Source organism: Neopelma chrysocephalum, unplaced genomic scaffold (genome assembly GCF_003984885.1).
Source record: "Neopelma chrysocephalum unplaced genomic scaffold, ASM398488v2 Primary Assembly neopelma1_96845, whole genome shotgun sequence".
Taxonomy (NCBI): domain Eukaryota; kingdom Metazoa; phylum Chordata; class Aves; order Passeriformes; family Pipridae; genus Neopelma; species Neopelma chrysocephalum.
Genome location: NW_020925488.1, coordinates 1,378,824 through 1,397,643, shown reverse-complemented (window position 1 = coordinate 1,397,643; position 18,820 = coordinate 1,378,824). Strand labels below are relative to the sequence as shown.

The 18,820-nt window shown below is 41.0% G+C and overlaps 1 protein-coding gene across 10 annotated transcripts in view; it reads right to left on the bottom strand.

The window, feature by feature from the left end:
* The window catches only part of UNC13B (unc-13 homolog B), a 225,750-nt gene that overhangs the window by 75,118 nt on the left and 131,812 nt on the right, over positions 1 to 18,820 (bottom strand). For all 10 annotated transcript variants that reach the window (XR_003532083.1, XM_027670396.1, XM_027670397.1 and 7 more), the window contains 5 exons: positions 12,893 to 13,120; positions 12,437 to 12,578; positions 3,592 to 3,761; positions 2,616 to 2,731; positions 595 to 758 (listed from right to left, as the gene is read on the bottom strand). Coding sequence is in view for 9 of the 10 variants with exons in the window: in XM_027670396.1 (XP_027526197.1) it covers positions 595 to 758; positions 2,616 to 2,731; positions 3,592 to 3,761; positions 12,437 to 12,578; positions 12,893 to 13,120 (820 nt within the window). In the remaining variant the exon portion in view is untranslated. The remainder of the gene's footprint in view (positions 1 to 594; positions 759 to 2,615; positions 2,732 to 3,591; positions 3,762 to 12,436; positions 12,579 to 12,892; positions 13,121 to 18,820) is intronic.

Here is an 18,820-nt window from a genome sequence, read left to right as displayed (position 1 = left end):
GGAAAAGGTTCTTTGAAGATGAAGAACTGCATTAGCCTAGGTCCAAAGAGGACAAATCAGTTGCTCCATTACTCAAACTTTCTATAAAGGCCTTCAGCAGCACCTGGGAAATCAGTCACTTCAAAGGACTGTAACAATTGCTGCAACAGTTGTGTAGGACAAATACTTTCACAAAACTTCATCCCTTCTCACATCATCAGAAATATTCAGTGGGAACCCTGAGCAAAATCTTTTTAACAGAAGAGTTCTCAAATAGGGACTTTTGAGAGTCTTCAAACAGGAATGTCTCAGCCACCAATAATAAAATATGGTCATTTACGCTAGTGAAGTTGGTGTAATTCCTTAGAATTACCTTTAGAGGTGTTCACACAAAGTGTTGAGATAGAAGCTTAATTCCAGCACTTTGTCAGACATTAATTGCTAGACTTTGAGGAAACTGGTGATTCAGAGACAGGCTCACAGCAAGCCCCATAAGGAGCAGCTGTCACTGCCAAGCCTTCCATCACCAATACACTTCATCATCTAAATAGTAAAAGTCACATCAATTAGTTACACCAATCATGTGCACTAAAGACCACACAAAACGCATCTTACGTCATGGCCTGGTATATTGATTCAATGCCGTAACGCATTGCAAATTCATCCACGATCTCTTGAGCTGTCTCGTCAAAATACACCTTCCAGGCATCATCTCCTTTGGCATCAGGGATCTTCACCACCCCATTCCCTTGCACATCTGTGAGATGGTGAAAGAGGTTCTGAAAGACAAAGCAGGAATAGGTTTGTGTGTGAGGCTGCTGAGGCCTTTAAGCAAGATTCATGAAGATCTTGGAACTGCTGAGGTGGTGGCACTAACACAAACTCCTTTGTTCTCCTCCTCTTTATTTCCCCCTACCCATTCTGTGTTTTCTGCTTTTGACTTCTTTTCTTCTTGAGTGCTCATAGCTGAATTTTTTGCATGTGGACCTACAACTTTACCCAGCAGACATTGTGAACAATGCAGAACAGTGCTTCAGTGCTCTGAAACCACACACTAATTAGTTTCCTGAAACCTACACATTTCTGTCCTCGGAAAGAAATGTCTTGGACAAGCTATTTAAACTAGATGACGTTACAGCTCTGTACCAGCATTGTAATTATTATCATACAGCAGAACAGTCCAAAGAGTGGTTTTTCTTCTGAGAAGGATACCCTTAAGATCACCCCTAGCAACTAGACACTTGCATTATTATTCATCATAACCTTTCACTTTATCTAACACTACAAAAGTTTTCAGCTATCATTGCTGTGCAGAAATTGCACAATCAGCTCAGTGGGTTTCTCAGTTATCCTCAAATTCAAGTCACTTGCAGATTCATCAGCCTTTCAGACAGCTGGCTCCCTGCAGTAAGGGGTGCAAAAGTCTAATGCTCTCATTAGTAGCTAGAGGACTGTGCTTTACACTACTATTTTTCCTGATTAAATTATCCTTGCTGTAAATCATCTTCATTTTAGAAAACACAAATGAAAGAAGGGGATATTTAAAATGAGACCTATTTGCAAAAAAACAGCAGCAAGTGATCATGGATGTTCAAAGGAAAAAAAAAAAGAAACAGCTTATCAAACAGAAGCCATCACTGAATTAAAAAACAAATACGTATTGAAGGAGACAACACAGCCCACTAAAAGAAACCTACTAATGTTTTTTCTAAGCTCCATATCTGTCCCATAGACAGCTCCTTGGTAAGGCCAGAAGACACCACAGGACTCATCGAGCCCAGTATCTGGATAAATATGTTGTTCCTGATGATGAACAATCTGTGATGCAACTGCGCTTCTTGTCTAAGATGAATTTACTTAAACCTCACTGGACTTTGGGATATTCTTGTATATAGGGCTCTGACTACTCTTCCTTATTCAGGCACTTAGAGTCTCGACCTGCCACCTGATTCTCTTTGACATAGATACACTGGGCACCATGCATCTCTCCAAGACAGGGTTATTCCTTTAGTCCTTTTCCTAAGTCATCTTTGGGTTTCTTCCAACTTCTGCAGTATTGCCTGCCCAGCTCAGCCCATCCTGAGACAGTAACCTTGGCTGATCTTCTGTTCCCCAACAGCACAGTTCTGTTCCCCCAAGCTGTTGTTCATAACTACACACCACTGCAGCAGAACAAAAGAATTTATACCACCAATATATGCATCACTCAACAGCCAGAAACAAAGCCCTCCACAATCATAATTTACTTACAAAGCATTTCAGTATGCTTCCTCTAAAGAAAGACATAGATACAGTACACATTGAAAACATCACTCAAGGAATTTCAAAGGTTTCTCCACATTAAACTCATCGTTAACTGGTTCTAAGTGGATCCAATGTCTCAACTCTGCCTAACAGTAGCACAGCTGTGACATGGGACGGACTGAGCCAGCCAGCCCCCAGCATGGGGGACACAGCCTAAAGCTGCCTTTGCCTCTCTGACAAATGCAGGTCTGATGATTCACTGCGTTACCAGGCCTGCATAGCAGGGAAAGCACAGCTCACCTAGGGCAAAGTGGCACATTCCAAGGAAACAAATGTCAGAAAGTTGTTTCTTCAGTAGTCAGAAGGAACATGGTCATGTTCCCGTCTCTTACCTCGTGAAGGCAAGTGTACTGAATATGATATGGAGCCACCTTCTCCTCGCCTTTGATCTCCACACTGATTTGCAGACGAATAGCCCCGGACACTGCAGACTTATCTGTTCTTTTCTCTAGAAGGAAAAAACATCAGCAATGTTCATTGTTCATGTTCTGAGCACAGACATCTTGGGGTGACAACACTGGCAAAGAAACTGCTGGAAGCTCAGGCTGAGTCACCTCAGAGAAAACTTTCTCTTTTCTTTCAAAACATTGAATACTAAGTAGACATCAGCAAAACAACTGCCATGATACACCCTCAATATGACACATCTAGCTAGAACTATGTACATTTTTAGACATAAGACAGCCTTTCCCTCAGCAAATGTGCTACAGGGTCTTGGATTCAGTCAGCTGAACTAGAACCACCAAGGACAGATTCCTTTCCTGAGAACAGGGCTGAATGATGTGGAATTCTTCCCTAACTTCACCATAGCCCTGAACTCCTGGGAATTGCTGGCTGTCCCTATGAAGAAGATTTTGGACCTCCTACGACTATTACTGTGCCTGTCAACTCAGCACCATCTGGTTACTTGCTAGTACTTTCCTCAACAGTCACTGAGAAAGGTCTCAACAACCTGCCCAGTGCAGAGCACTTGATGGTTTTCTAGTCAGGTAAAATGTTTGTATTAAAACAAAAACAAAAAAAAGGATGTATGTAAAAGGGCAGTATGCCTCCAGCACAGGTGGAATACAGTCCTGCTCCAAGCATTTCACCCACTGTACTTTTCAATGCCTGACAGACATAACCCATCAACCCTCTGACATGTTACACTCCTCATCATTTTATCCGGGATCAGCTTTGCAGCTGCTCTGCAGTGGCATCGTGTGCTTTTTTTTATTTCCTTTCTTGCAAGTTGTCCATATGCATCCAAGTGCTATCAAACATTCCCAAACTAACACGTAACATTTTCAGTCCCAAAGCCCTGCTCACCAAGGTTGTACCACACATCCATTTCTCCGCTCAGAGTACGAACTTCAATGATTGTCTGCCCCAGGAAATCATCCGACTCGCGTTTCAGTCTCTGCTTGACACGAGACTTGATGTCATCATCTTCATCCCACACTCGCACCTTGATCCGGTCAGAGGAATTATGGCACTCACTGCAAACAAGAGAAGTGTAATTTATTTAAGAGTGCGTAATGCAGCCAACATTTATATGCGACACGTTTCGTGTTCCTCTTGACCCATTCGTTCAACGTTAGAGGGATGTATTAGCAAAATCTATTAGCAAAATGTAAACAATGCCTGTTTATTTAAAAGTGGAGCGTCTGGTATGAACTACTCAACAACCTGTTGGTGCACTCTAAACGCTCCTGTGACGTGGCAGATACTGCACTCCAGATGCAAGCTGAAGGACTGCCCTGCCCTGATCTCAACCACCAACTTCACACTTACTAAGTGGTTGTGACTCTCCTGCTTGTCCTCACTGTCAGCAGCAGCTCCCCAAACTTGGGAATTCTCTTCACAGCTGACTGTGAAGCCCACAGAAACCTGGGGATAACTAAACTGGTAAATGCTTTCATAGAGCCCCCAAAAATGACGATGAGCATCTCACTGGTTTCAGTAGCTCAATCCATCAATGACCTTCTGTTCAGCTGTAGGTGCTAAGGGCTACCTGTATTTATGCAGTATCTAGGACAGCACAGTCAAGGTCTGTGACACACAGCCTTCACGCTGGTTTCTAAGAAAAGGATAAAGAGCTCAGGTGGAGGTAGATCTCTTACTTCAAAATAGTCACAAAGCAGTAGTGTATGAATGCACAATACATTACAACCAAATGATGCACATACTGCCTGAGGGGAAAGGGTGGGGTACAGTAATTACAGCATTGGTATTTAATTACTAGAATTGATTCTGCCCATTATTCACAGCTTAGACTGATACTTTGTGCTCTGAGCAGATCAATAATGACATTTTCATTACGAGAAGTAGTTTACTGTTTGATGAATTGGCACCCTTCAGTTTAATGCACAGGCAGAATTTGCAGACTCTCCCTCTTTTTTAGGTGTTCATCTTTTGTAGATCCAAAAAAGCTCTTGGATGACAGAAGTGAGTAGAAGAACTGTATTATAAGAGCTCTGCTCATTTACAGGGCATGCAATAAAGCAATTTGAATGCTCATATGAGACCATGACAAGGGTGATTACTCACCATAACCACTACAAATGTCTACCCTCAAGCAAATAGAACCTATGAAAACAGGCAACTGCTGCTGAAGGCCTGTTTTCCAGCCTTTTTAACATTAACATGCTGCATCTGTTGCTAAGCAACAGAGAGAAAGAAGAAATGGGTCAGAAGAGATCTGCTAAGCCTGGTCAATAGGATGTGGCAGTGACTGGTATGAGCATGCTCTCTCCCAAGAAACCATTTGGGCTCTTATTGCCACCACTGTGATTTAGGACAACATTTAACAGATGTCCATGCAGCTCCTACTGATTTTTCCAGTAGAGAGGGATAGCTGAGAATTACATGGACAAAGTTAGAGGCGGTTCCATGCAGTTCTGATCACAGACAGAGCACATCACTGTTCCCTGTCTTTGCTGTGCAATCAATGCTGTATTTAGAGTTCAGAAGAAAAGAGGTTCTATGTTTGTCTTCTGGCTTTATTCTCCTCTCCCTCCTTTTTTACTGCAAGAACATCTTCCTTAAAAAAATCATGCAGCCAAGTGTTCACAAGCAGGGAATTCCTGGACTTGCTGTTCCTTGTAGCTCTCAAATTTATCTGAGTACATTGCCATATTTACCAGCAACACAGTGTAACCATGTAAAAGAAATCCTCTCTTCCTGACATGGTGTGCTAATGTACAGCCTGGCAGTTTTGTAGAGGCTCAGTGTTGAGAAATGCATGGGTGCCTAAAAACACAGACTAGAGTACACACTGCCATTTACAAAGCATCAGTAAGTTAAGTCCTGACTTCTTTAGACCTCACCTTCTGGCATGACAGCTCTTCGTTAGGAATGTTTTGATCGTTTCTTTGCTACCAATGGTCTTTCCTTAAAGAAAACATTCACTGTTCAGACCTAAATCTAACTTAGGCAGTCCCACATGCATCATCCCACGCTCCTGAGGTGGCTGGCTATCATCCTTCACTCAACTACAGCAGCATAACTCACTGCTAAGTGCTACAGGAAACTTTCCAATACCAATTACTGAGCTACTGAAGCTTCTATTTTACCACACCTTTCTCTGCTGTTTTTAAGAGACTGCTCAATTTGTATTCCTTATACTGGTCCCATGCCAGAGAGTGAGTTTTATCACTTGCTCACAGCAGCTGAAAGCCTTGAGCTGGTGGCTCACCATAAAACATCTAGGTCTGTAAGAACCACAGTCCTTGCTTTTGGTGAAGTAAAACAATTGTGTCAAATCCAGTTTACCTTCCAGAGAGCACCCCAAAACAGAACAATGAATACTGGGAGACTTGGGCTTGCTGATTGGTAGCAGGTTTTCTAACTAATGACATAGCTTCCAATTTGTGACAGTGTCACGACCCTGTAAGACTGTGGCTAACAAGCTCTGCTGCTAGAAGCTTTCCCCTTCATTAGTACAGGAGCTGACACGTTTCTCAAGATGCCTGCCCCACTTCTTGCTATGTTTTTATGAAACTCGATTTCACTGTGTGCACACATACGTCTGTCCACCCTCCCACAGCCGAGCTCCCACAGCTTTCGCAAGAGGATTCAGAGAAGGAAGGTGACCCCACTGAAAGGAAGAAATTACCAAATGCTTTCAGGTCCTCTTCAGAGTGTAACAGACTGGAAACCACGTTTGCTATGTACATGGCTCAAAAACTGTCTCTTTTTTTTAATCCATATCGTCTTAATGTTTACAGTGGTGCCACTTTTACACTTAAAGATACCAAATAAAGTAATATTTTCCAGAAACAGCACATCAAAATTTTAAGAAAAATTAAAATCAATGTGATTTTATTTTTTTTTCCCCATTAACTTTTTCTGCCTGGAGCCAGTGGCTGCTGCAGAGGAAGCAGTTGAGCCTGGTTCTGCTGACTTGCTTTTTATCCCACTCTCTACCTCCATTCTCTTCTACCGCTTCTGTCTTACCCAGCAGCAAAGCCCCAGTACCCACACACATCCCCTGCACTGTCAATATTTGGGTCTCTTCCCATGCCCAGCTAGCAACTGGGCTGAGGGGAAGCACGCGAGCACACGAAGCTGTAGTTAATTCTGTTCTGCACACACAGTGACATGCCCACACACACGGCAATTAGTATATTGGTGGCTAAACAGAACAAGTAACTGTTGAATTTACACTATAGTTCCTCCCACAATGAAGTTAGTAATTTGCATCCTTCTGATCTAGCTCTAACTTCTGCAAAAAAAAAAAAAGAAAGAAAAAAAAATTGTAGAAAGTGATTCTTAGTTGTGAGATCTCTGCCCACCTTGAGGCAAATTGGCTCAGATGATGTCAGGGGTCTGTGACAGAGTATTTAATGTGCCTTGTCTCCTCCACAATGTGGAGAGAAAGAAAAAGGAGAATGACCAGAATAGCACTTTTGAACCAATGATTCGTACTTTGAAAGCAAAAAAACCTAACAACATTCGCGCTGAATTTGCTAATTTTGCTTTGTAGAGCTGACAGGCTAATAAAGACAAAACAGAACAAGTAGATTTAAGCAAGAACAGACAATGAAAATGAAGGACCAAAGGAATCAACAATATTTTGCAGATTTCAAGTTAGGTTGAAGCCCAGAATTAAGTAATTTTATTGTATTTTGATATTAAAAATATCTATGGTTCAAAGAGTCTAGTGAATATCTATATGTCCATATTCTGTGAGCAGCTTCCTTTCAGTGTCATGGCTGATGCAGCTCTCAAGAAGGGACTGTAAAGTTTCACAGTCTGGTGCAGTGGACATTTCAGACAATGACACAGAAAAAGAAAGAAAAAAAGTTCAGAGCTGCTTGCAGAAATAATGGATGAGAGAGCAGAAGCCAAGATTTTAGGACCTGTGATCATATTAGGAGGACAGTTTTGCTCCTGAGGAGCATGGCTTAAAAAAAAGCAGAAGTGATTTTTTTGGAAAATGAGAAATGAAGGAGTAGTTTAGCCACCAGTATGAGAAGGTCCAGTAAAAAGTTATAACAACATACAGAGAGAGCAGGAAAAAAAGTTGTTAGGGGAAATAGTGTGGCTGAAAAAGCAGGAAGATTTGGATGTGGTTCAAATGAAGTGCCATGACACGGCAGCTCTGTTGTGGCCAACCTCAGTGGGAATGGAAGGCAGAAAACTTCTTAGAACATGTTCACTTTTAAACAATGACAAGACTCCTCTACTGGGGAGAAGAAAGGACAAGGGAGAAAACACCACAGGCAAAATTGGAGTGGTAAGAGAATGGAGGAAAAATCCTTAGTACCTTAGAAGTTAAGCACGACAGCACAATAATATGCCCTGAGAGCCAGTTGCTGCTAAGAACAAAGAAATGAGTTTTCTGTTCTTACTGTCATGAAGCTCTTTTCTTACAGGAACAAGTCTAATCATTTGCTGTTACCCAACGCTACAACACCAACTGACAAATTAATGGTGCAGTTCTAACTATAGAGAGTAGATAAAGTGATTCTGAGCATTATATCCTTAGTTACATTAACTCAGCTTTCCAACAGGTGCTTGCCACCAGCCCTCAACTCTGTGATCAAATTTTATTCTCACATTGATAATGGAGCAGGGAAACAAGCTGTATTTTATCAGAGTGCCAGTTTCAGTATCTGTGGTACCTGGAGAATAAAAAAAGCAAGAAAAACTGGATGGCCCCTGCAACACAGTGAAGGGAGGCTGAGGGGAAGAGCTGCAGTGACATTTATAAATACAGTGGTCTCAGAAGGGGAAGTCTAAAATACAGCTCTGGAACAGTCACATATAACCACAGAGATAACTGAAAGATGCTGAGCTTGACAAGAGGCTCAGCAGTTGAAAGGAAAATTGGGGAACGAAATAGAAGCTTTCGTGTGACAAGCCAGTGGTTAGCTGAGCAATAGCACCATTCCCAAAGGATTAACAGGAACGTGCATCATGTGGGCTTTGCATGTCCTAGTAAAATACTGGTTATCTGCTTGCAGGAGGCACTGCATTTGTTTTAACTCAGTTATTCTTCTGCAGTGAGAAAGAATAAAACATGCCTCTTGCAAACTGTTCAGTGACAATGTAATCTGTTCCAGGCAATGATTTCACACCCACCATTCAAAGCTTCAAACACAGCTGTACTCAGACCATCCAACTTCAAGGGGGTATTACTGTAAAATGAACGAGTTTTGCACCCAGGCCAAGAAAAATGGCAACATCCTGTTTGAATCCAGTAACTTGTAGTGGTCATAGTCATTAAAGACTACGATGTTCCCTGAATAATAGGTACAGACCAGCAACCTCCAAACAAGCCCAGAGCTCTCCCTTTAAAGAGGAAACTCTGTCCTGTGGTCAAGTTTATCCTCCTAAACGCTGTCTGCTATTGTAAACCATGCAAATGGATGCTCAGCTTCAGCCTTTATAAAAAAAAAAAGATGCCAAGAACCCTGCAATTTCCACTGACAGTCCAAAACACAACTAAATGGGGAATTACTGTCTTGTTCTAATTGCACTGAATATGGCAAAAATAGCTTCCCTCTAATATTACTGGACTGCTTCCTAAGGAAATGAGAGTTACACAGACTTGTTATGAAAGCTTCTAAATTCCAACAAGTTTTGTGAAAAAATAACAGCTAGATGGAGAAGAGAAACCCATACCAGCTGCTGTCCCTGGAAAGCCTGCAGCCAGCTGGCTCCCATGGACCAATCCATACAGACAACGCAGAATCCAACTGTGGGCAGGACACTTGCTGCCTTCTGTCCAGCCAGAGCTCAAGGCAAGGGAAGACAGCTGAGGGCACAGGGGAGAAACGCACCTGGCAAATGAAGGAAGCCACCTATAAGTCTGCTCATCATAACTAGAGGAAAGAAACTGGGGTTTACTGCAGAAGGGAAAGGGATGTAAAGCCAAGGGAAGCAGGGTGCGTGCTCACAGATCAACACGTTTGTATTGCAGGAATGGCTGAAGCTTCCCCCCTCAAGCTTCCTGCTGCCAGGCACCACATATGCAGAGACTCTGCATCAAGCCGGCAACACTTTGAACTTGGCAGAAAAATCAACACCTTATATTTTCAAAGGTCTTCAAACTCCAGTGAAATATACAAAAACCTCTCCATAACAACACATTTCCTACAGCTATAGATGTAAACATAAAAAGAGATAATTTTCAGAAAGAAACAGGACCTGGAAATCACTTGGTCAGGCAACAGAAATACACTGCAAGAACTGGTCATTAATCTAAGCAGATGCCTACAGTCACACAGGCTAGTAATGACCTAAATAGCACTTATAATGGAAACTCAAAGTGCTTTCAACCTTGTCTTTTCTAAAATACAGTTCTAAATCTGGACTCCTAAATTGGGTCAAGCCTTCCACAACATTTTTTTTTTCCTGAGAATATATGGAAAAGGAACAAAGCCATTTTTAGGAAGAGGTATTTAAGTTAATATACTTTTCCATCCATCACTGTGCATAAGCACAAAAAAAACCAATCTGAAATAGGCTACTGCTGCCTTAAAAATTTAAAACTTGTTTAAGCTGCTTTTAATAAACTTCACTGAGTCTGTAGAAAGAACTCTATCACTCAGCTGTATATAGTCTGCCGTAATTCATGCCATGGATTACAATAACAATGCTATAATTATAATGACTGATGCACAGAGATTTCTGGCTCTATATCCAACCTTTGAAAAGACACTGGAATTGTGTTCATATAAAAGGCACTGTGCCTAATGAACGCCAGCTACAAACAAGTCCACCAAGCCAAAAAGAAAAGGAACAGCAACAGCTGACATGCATATTAGTAACTGACCTGACCTCTCTTGCTCCTGTCGAAATGTTAAACCATTTTGAACACCAAACTTTTCATATGTTTACTGCAAGGCTTTCAATAACCACTAGTACACCTTTCTCTCACTATAAGAAATTAACTTCCTTCTAAGAATGAAAGATACCCCCCTGCCAAAGCCTTTAAATTTGACAATCTCTTGATTGTCCTGACAATCTCTTATAAAAAAGCTTGGTATGTAGTGGGTATTTTTGGCTTGCATATGTTGACTTAAATTTCCATTTCATTATGGGGTAGAAAATTTTAGAATTTTCTTAAAAGAGTTGTAAGCTGCAAAAAGATCCATAATTTCAAAATAGAAAGATGGGCGTGTAGAAGACCAGTGCTGCACACACTTCTAAATGACTCTCCTCACCCAGCAGAAGAGGAGGTTTGACACCTACTCATGAAATGACACACTGAATCCAGAACTGAATGCTCTCCTGCCATCAGTCTGGACACTATGCTCATTCCCTGCATGTCTCCCGGGGAATCCAAGGAAATTAAGACAACACCTATAACATAGGCAAGACAGAAAGTAGCACCAACTCTAAAGCCCAACAGCATGTTATCTGCTGAATCACAGACATGGCGATGAAGTCTAAACAGTGGCACTCTTAAAACTGTGACATTTATCACGTTGTGCTGTCTATCTTTAAACAGAGTATTTGTTGAAGTTCCTAAAATTAGAAGGGAACACACTGCAAATACCATGGTAACTACTTGGCATGGTAAATCAAGGTCCTTAAGGCTCCCACACAGACTTACTGCTATTGTGACTAGAGTTATTCAAATGGCACCTAAGCATACTTACTACTTACCAAGCAGCAATGTTACCTTGGATTAAACTAAGAATAAAGTCAAGGGCTTACTCGTCCAAAATAGCACTAAGATTTTTCTGACGTTAATGAGTAGCTCAAAACTGCTTAAAAATAATTTTGTTTGTACTGTACACCGCGAAGACAAAGCTGCGCTGATATAACCCTGATTTTAAAACACAAACAAATTGCACTTTGCAGAGAGATCTCCCGGCAAGCAGTTTAGGGAAGAACAGGGAAATAAAGGAAGGAAGGAGATGGTACAAAGGAAGAGCTTACACCTTAAAGGAAATAAAGATCTTTGACATCAAATGAAATCACCCAGAATCTTCAGAAAATGCTTGCTGGATTTAATGTCTCCATTTTGTTTTACAACACGTTCAATGACAAATTGAGGGTACTGTTTACTTATTCAATAAAAGCAGGATGGAACAATGTATTCTGAGTGTAGCTCATATCTAAACAATTGTGCCTCCACTCTTTGCTTTTGATTCAGACATCAATACCTTGGTCATCTTGAAAGCTCCCTCAAGAAACAATGACTCCCTCAAGTTATTGTTAAATTGATTTTCCAAAACTGAAAGAAGAGACTGCTGTTGTGACAGACAAGTGACAACTAATTACCTTTACATTTTGTTGCCAAACACCAGTACCAGGTCACAACAACATGTCACGGGAAGTTTGCTTAGTCTTTTACATGAATTTTACTCTCATATTATAAAGAATTTTGTTAGTCAGGAACAATAGTCATTGACTTAAATATTTTCCTTTCTCTCTAGCATTCTCTAGAAACATCAATATAAAAGTGTTCAGAAGGCAGGCAATTTGTATATACAGAAGGAAGACAGATGGGATAAATAGGTGTGCACTACATACATTGTTAAAGATGTCAACCCTCCACACAAACACACACACACAGAGCGAAAATAGAACCATCCCAGATTACAGGTGATGTGGGAATGCATTCTGACAGAGAAGACATAGCTGTCAAAGCATAGACTTTACATAGACTTTACATTTTACAGGTAAAATGGGAGTGAGAGTCAAGAGCACTCACAAGTAAAACTTCTCTTCCCATACAGGGTTCAGATTCCCAAAAATCGTTTTTGTCCTCTTCTTTGTTTTACCCACTTGAACGGTTACATACGGATCGCTGGACCCAGTCTTGTCTTTGGCCTGCAGACCCTGAGCACACACCACTGAAAGGAAAAGAGAAGGGTTACCACCACCACGCAACAAGACAATGTGGCTGAACACCATGTGAAGCAGCAGCTCATAATGGCCAGAGAAACAGGAATATCACTCATGAGAGCATTTCTGATGAGCCTCAGCTTATGGCACACTACAGTGCCTGCAGCAGGAACATCTCCATGTGCTACCTGTATGTACACTGAGCAGAAGGAGACACAGGTCAGGGAAGCCCTTCCTCTCTGTTCTCCCTACCTTCACACCAACTGTCTCTAACTTCAGGCTCCCGAGTGAGACCAAGAGAACCCATGACTCCCTCACTTACCCGTGATTGTGATCTTTGCTGACCATTTTGAGGTGCCATCGAGCACACTCTGCTTCACTGTCTTCATCTGCTGCGCGTGTGTCATTTTGCTCTCACAAAACACGTCTCTGATCAAGTCAAAGATCTCTGGCTTGTTCCGCTCCCGGATTTTCATGCGATCCTTCATTGCCATGATGAAATTCTGGGTTCGGTCTTCAGCTCCATGCTTCGAGCTCTTCTCCGCTGCTCCTGTGCACCAGGAAACATGCAATGCTCATCAGAAACAAACAAGCACAACATCGTGTTTCACCGTCTGGACAGCAGGATCAAAGCTATGAGTTACCCTCCACATCATGGCTCTTGCTATTGACTTCTACACTCATTCCCCCAATTTCAACATATGCACAGAGAATCGGGACCATCTGGAGTTGGGAGGGGATAGTTCCCCTATAACCCGGGATCAGATTGCTCTCCTGACAACAGGCTGATTTAATACCCTTACAGTTGAGGAAGACTCAGAAATGAGGTTCTTACATTAGCAGCAGATATCAGCATGCCCCCTGCTCTCCTCATCTTGCTTTGAATAAATAAATCCCCGCTTGGGCAAGTGCTAAGAAGAGGACATAGGATCCCCATTACAAATAGTATCTATGAGCTTGTCTCAAAGCTGCACTTCAGCACCACTGAAGAGAAGTTCAGATGGCTCAACACTGTTGGCATTTCCTACCCACGTGTGCCACACGACTCCCTGTTCAGCACAGAGTCACTGCAAATCTCTATCTCATTTTGCCTGGAACTACTCTGTTTGGATCAGACATCAAGCTGCAGACACACAAAGTGCCCCTCTGGATGCCACTCTATTTTATCAATTTGTATGGAGACAACTCAAATCATCCATTTCTAGAATTACACAGGTATATTGACTATAACAAATACCTTTAAGGTAGTAAATTCAATAGTTAAAACCTTGAGCCATCATAGGCATGGGGCACTAGTACAGCATCCAGCAGCTGGAAACACAAGAGCCAGGTACAGAGTCTGTAACTGCACAGGTATTCAACTGGATCTGGAAAAAAAGAACCCTCTGGACGCTTGCACGCTGCTTACAAAATTTAGAAGTTTATAACATTATGAGATAAGACTACTCCCACAACTGACTGCTTCCTACTCAATTTCGACAGTCATTTTTACTGTCAAAATTTAAAGACTGACTATTGTGTCAGATGTGAGACATGCATTAATGAAAGCACTGACATGAGCTAACAGAGCAGATAACTCAGGTGTGAAATGAAAAACAGGAACACAAGATTGCACACTGCCTCTCTACCCACTGTCTGCAGCAATTTCAAGTTATGATCTTAAATCAGATTAAGTTAGAATGCTACAAAAGTCTCGTGAACACATTCAATCATAATCCTTCTCTTTAATGTACCTTGCTTTTGCTTGTTTTTCTTCTCCAGGATAGTTTAATTAAAGCAAGCTTAGTCCTAGAAATATTATTTTCATTCAGATGTTCACCAAAATCAAATTACCTTAAAAAATATGTATTTAAGCAGGTATAGGTGTGTGCAAAGGGAGCCACCAATCACAAAGATACATAAAACTGTTTTCTTCCAGAAGTGGGCAAATATGATCTCTGGAGCACCTTTAGTATAAGGTATTACAGTTTTGCATATGAAACTGTTTCAGCAGGTAGAGACTAAATATGAACAAAATATATATTTACACTCACACAGGACCCCGAGCAGGACAACATAACAGGCAACCTTGTCAGCAGGCTGTTGTCAACAGGGTGCCCAGTGACTAGTGCTGCATGAAGACACCCACGTCTAGGGCCTTCACTCTAACACCATGACTCAACTCACTTCAATAAAGAAACAAATCTCTATTATAATTTCCACCATCCACACCAAAGAGAACAAAAACACAGTTTGGAAAAAACTGTGGCCGCTGAAGTGTCAGAAGTTCATTCAGGACACTGCATAACAAGGCATGCTATTAAGGACCCGGGTGTAAAACAAGCCATAATTTTACATTACCTGAGTATTTTTTCATTTCTCTTGCTAGAGGCTTGATGTTCAGTATTTAATTTAGTACAATAAAATGTACATGCCCCAGAGTTTCCTGTTGTTGGCTTAAGATGAAATGAAATCAAACACTGGAATTAATTACGCGGTCCCTGCTGTTTCTACTCACCGGTGATGAACCTAACATTTATTAAAGGAATATGAAACCAAAATGATACCAGGGGCTATACTTTGAACTTCAGATAAGAAGTGCTATTCAGTTTTAACAGAATTAAGTCTTCTGGGGATGGAGGTAGACTCTATACTGTATATGCAGAGCTGCAGAAAATTACTGGGAAATCAGGAAAGGCCAAACTGAACAATTTGCCTTTCCCAGCTGATCCCAGCTGATCCAAAGAAACCAGCTGTGCCCTGACCTTTCTGAGTTTAAGGAAATTAAGAACCTAATTCAAACATTAAGAGTTTCTGTTATGCATGAGAGGAATGTTCCATTTCTGAATAATTGTTTAAATAGATTACTAGCCAGGCAGTTTGTGAATATAAATGTTTCCCTGTCTATCAGTGAGCTGGGACAAGAACTACCGTAGTTCTGGGGTGGCATGATCTGCATCACTGCCTTAATGCAAACACTCCAGAAGCATCAAATGGTGCTTTAGAATGCAAACTTGGACAAATGGAGGAATTCTAGTTAAAAACAAGCTTAACATCCCCACAACCTGCAGAGACCTTGCACAGTGGATTTATCCCTCTGCAAGCCTAGCAGCAGTCCAGGGCACCCTGGGTTGCAGGATGCTTAAGCTATGTCACAGAGACCCCTAGAGCCCTCTCTTTAGTCACCTCCAAGGCTTGGCTCTGCCTTCAGAGGAAACTCCTCACCTCCATCCATGCTGCTTCCCCACTCTGCCCAAATAATTTGCCCAGATATGGCAGCTCCATTATTCCTTTCCTGATCGATCTCTTCCTGAGCTGCAGACACCTTATTTAACAATTCAGACTAATAAAGAACAGAGAATGTCTGTTCTGCTGTCTCAACAACACACTTTTAATTTTAACATCTGCTTCTTGGTACAAAACCAAGAGAATTTCCAAAACAACCACTGCGGGACTAATTAACTATGATGTATGTGTTTTAAACCCAAAACATGTCATTGTACTGAATGGTAGAGGATGCTTTTCCTGGTGTTGGACTGGGATTGTGTTTCTTCAAGCTGCAAAGAGGGTTTTGGCCAGTGGATCAGCTTTTCAAGTCCTGTGAATAGCAACTGACAGGCATCTGAATATACAAGGAATGTGTACAGTACTACAGAAATGGTTCTGGGTTTTCATTCTCTCTTCCTTTCTAGGACTGAAGTATGAGTGAATTTATGACTGGAAACAGAAAGCAAATATGTCTATATTGGGAATTGTATCGATACAGCTATTAGTAAACCACCAGTGCTGTTATTCTGTGCTTTAACAAGAAAAAGTCAAGAAAGCAACACTGGCAGGATTGAAGACAGCTGTTCAGTAGGCGGATAATGCTTAGAAATTATATATTCCTGAAACTTAAAATAGATATTCAAGTTTCAAATAAAGGTATCCCTCCCTCCCTCTGTGCAAATATTTTCCTACATAGAACTTTGGGAGCAAACAAATGTTCCTTGCCATGGTGTCTAATCATCATTCAACCCAGAAGCCAAGATGATTATCACAGAGTGACTTAATCAGTCTCACTAACAGTCCACTCACTGACCTGGTCTCAGGACTGCAGCCTCTGAATTCACAGTGCAATACACACAAGTTTCTCACCCAAAAAGCAGCAAACACACCTGCCTTCCAGTCATGAGTCAAAAGCACTGAACAACTCCAGAGGTGAACCAACAACCCAGAAGTCCAAACAGTTCAAAAGCGGGGTATTTGGTAATGTAGTCCTGGTGGCTTGTGTGAACTTCTCCAAGGTTTAGCTAACTACAGATTTCATGTTCAAGAGTAGTTTGAAGCTTGAGATCTCATTTCCTGACTTTCAAGATGTCCAGAGGACCAGATTCTGTCATTCCAAGACAATTTCTTTTCTCAGGTTTAACTGTAATCTACTAAGGACTAGATTAGCATAACTACAAAAAAAACCCCCAAGACACAATTACAGACACGAATTACTATGGCTTTTCAAAAGCTAGCCCTGAACTGTACAGGCCTCTTTTACTGGGATCTTGCTAGCATAATGTCCTTCCCTTCCACCCTCTTCACAATTACTTCTATGCATTTGTTCCTTGGTATCCTACACATCCATCCACATTTACTCTTCCTTTGATACCAACGTTGCCCAACCCACTTTGATTTAGTTAGTACTACACCAATGCTCAGGGCAAGAGACAAAATTCCTTTTCCAAAACCTTTGCATGCTATGGGGATGTTAAAGATCATCCTTCTATCCATTTTCAGCCAAGTAAGAAAGGAAATTATCCATACAGCAGAGACTGCCACTACTTTCAAGAATAGCAGAAGGTTAAAAAGAGAGCACCATCCCTTGAGCAAGTATTTATGAGCTTATGATAAAAAGGTAAGAGCCCTATCATCAGAATAATAACTTCTCAGTGCCTACAATACTATAAACCAAGTGGCTGGTTCCAGTTTACTGCACTTCAGACATCACCAGTTCATGGAACGGTCCTGCTGAACCAGTCTGCAAATGGGTTCTGATTCAAATTGCAACAAAACATTGCTGAATTTGAGTATTTCAGTGCATCCCCACATGTTTGTTGAATGTATCAGATAATCAGTTTCTTAAAATATGGTGAGCAAGAAAAGTACCCTCAGAAGAAATAATCAAACTTAATTCTAACAGATTTGGGGAAAGAGATATTTTATTTCCCCCAGAAAGATATGAAGGAAAGAAGATGAATAAACAGCACATTTTGATTCTAAGGAATGAAACTCCAGGTGTCTATCAAAATTTTAAGCTATAGACAACAGAAATATATCTGTAACCAGCCAGAAAATTCATTTTACTCCAGTGTAACATTTTCTGGAAGACTAACAAAGATTGAAGTAAAAATGTATCCTGAGGCATCAAGGTATAATCAACAGAATTGTATTTGTAACCAGTCTGAAAATTCATTTTACTCCGTTGCAACATATTCTGGAAGCCTTAAATAGACCTAAGTGAAGATACGTCCTCAGAATGTTTGGGGTTTTTTGCCAACAGCAACAATATAGCTTCTGTTAGGAAAAAAATCCCTCCTGAGTTCAGTAAACAAGAAAGTTCAGTCTTGAATTTATTGGATCTCTAAACTGCTGTTTGTCCACCAGAACAGCTATTTCTCATTCCTCAAGCACAGACTATGTTCTTCAAACATATATTAAAAAAAATTAATTTCTCCGGTTTCTTCTGGCTTGTTGGGTTCCAGTTAGAAGGATTTTAGCATGAGCATGCCAAAGCAAAGAACAGAGTTGCCTGTAAATGTCTTTTAACAGATTTCTAGTACTGATAACAATTGTTTTCCCATTTCAGAAGCACGCTCACATATGGACTCCACCATTTTCTTCATCTCCCAGCACTATCCTCTACCTTCTTTGTCTTTTAATTACACAATTACCATCTTCAGTTTGCTTTACATCTCTGTCCCAGCTAATTATACACTCTACACCCGCAGTGGGTAATCCTGCAGACCCTGGTTCACAGTTTCTCTATCTTCCTTGTTATGATGCTGGACAGATTACAAATAACTCAGCAAGTAAAATTTTTCCTTGGTTGGGTTTTACCTTTCTACATGATTCACATGTTTTAAGCCCAATGTATTCTCAGATGTTTCCCCTCTGTTTCTATAACTCTGCACGATGAAGTATCTTGAGTTTACATTTAGAAAGAAAATGTGAAAACATTTGCAACCCTCTGAACAAAATAACAAGTTCTTAATGCTTTGCCAAATATGAAAAGTAGAGT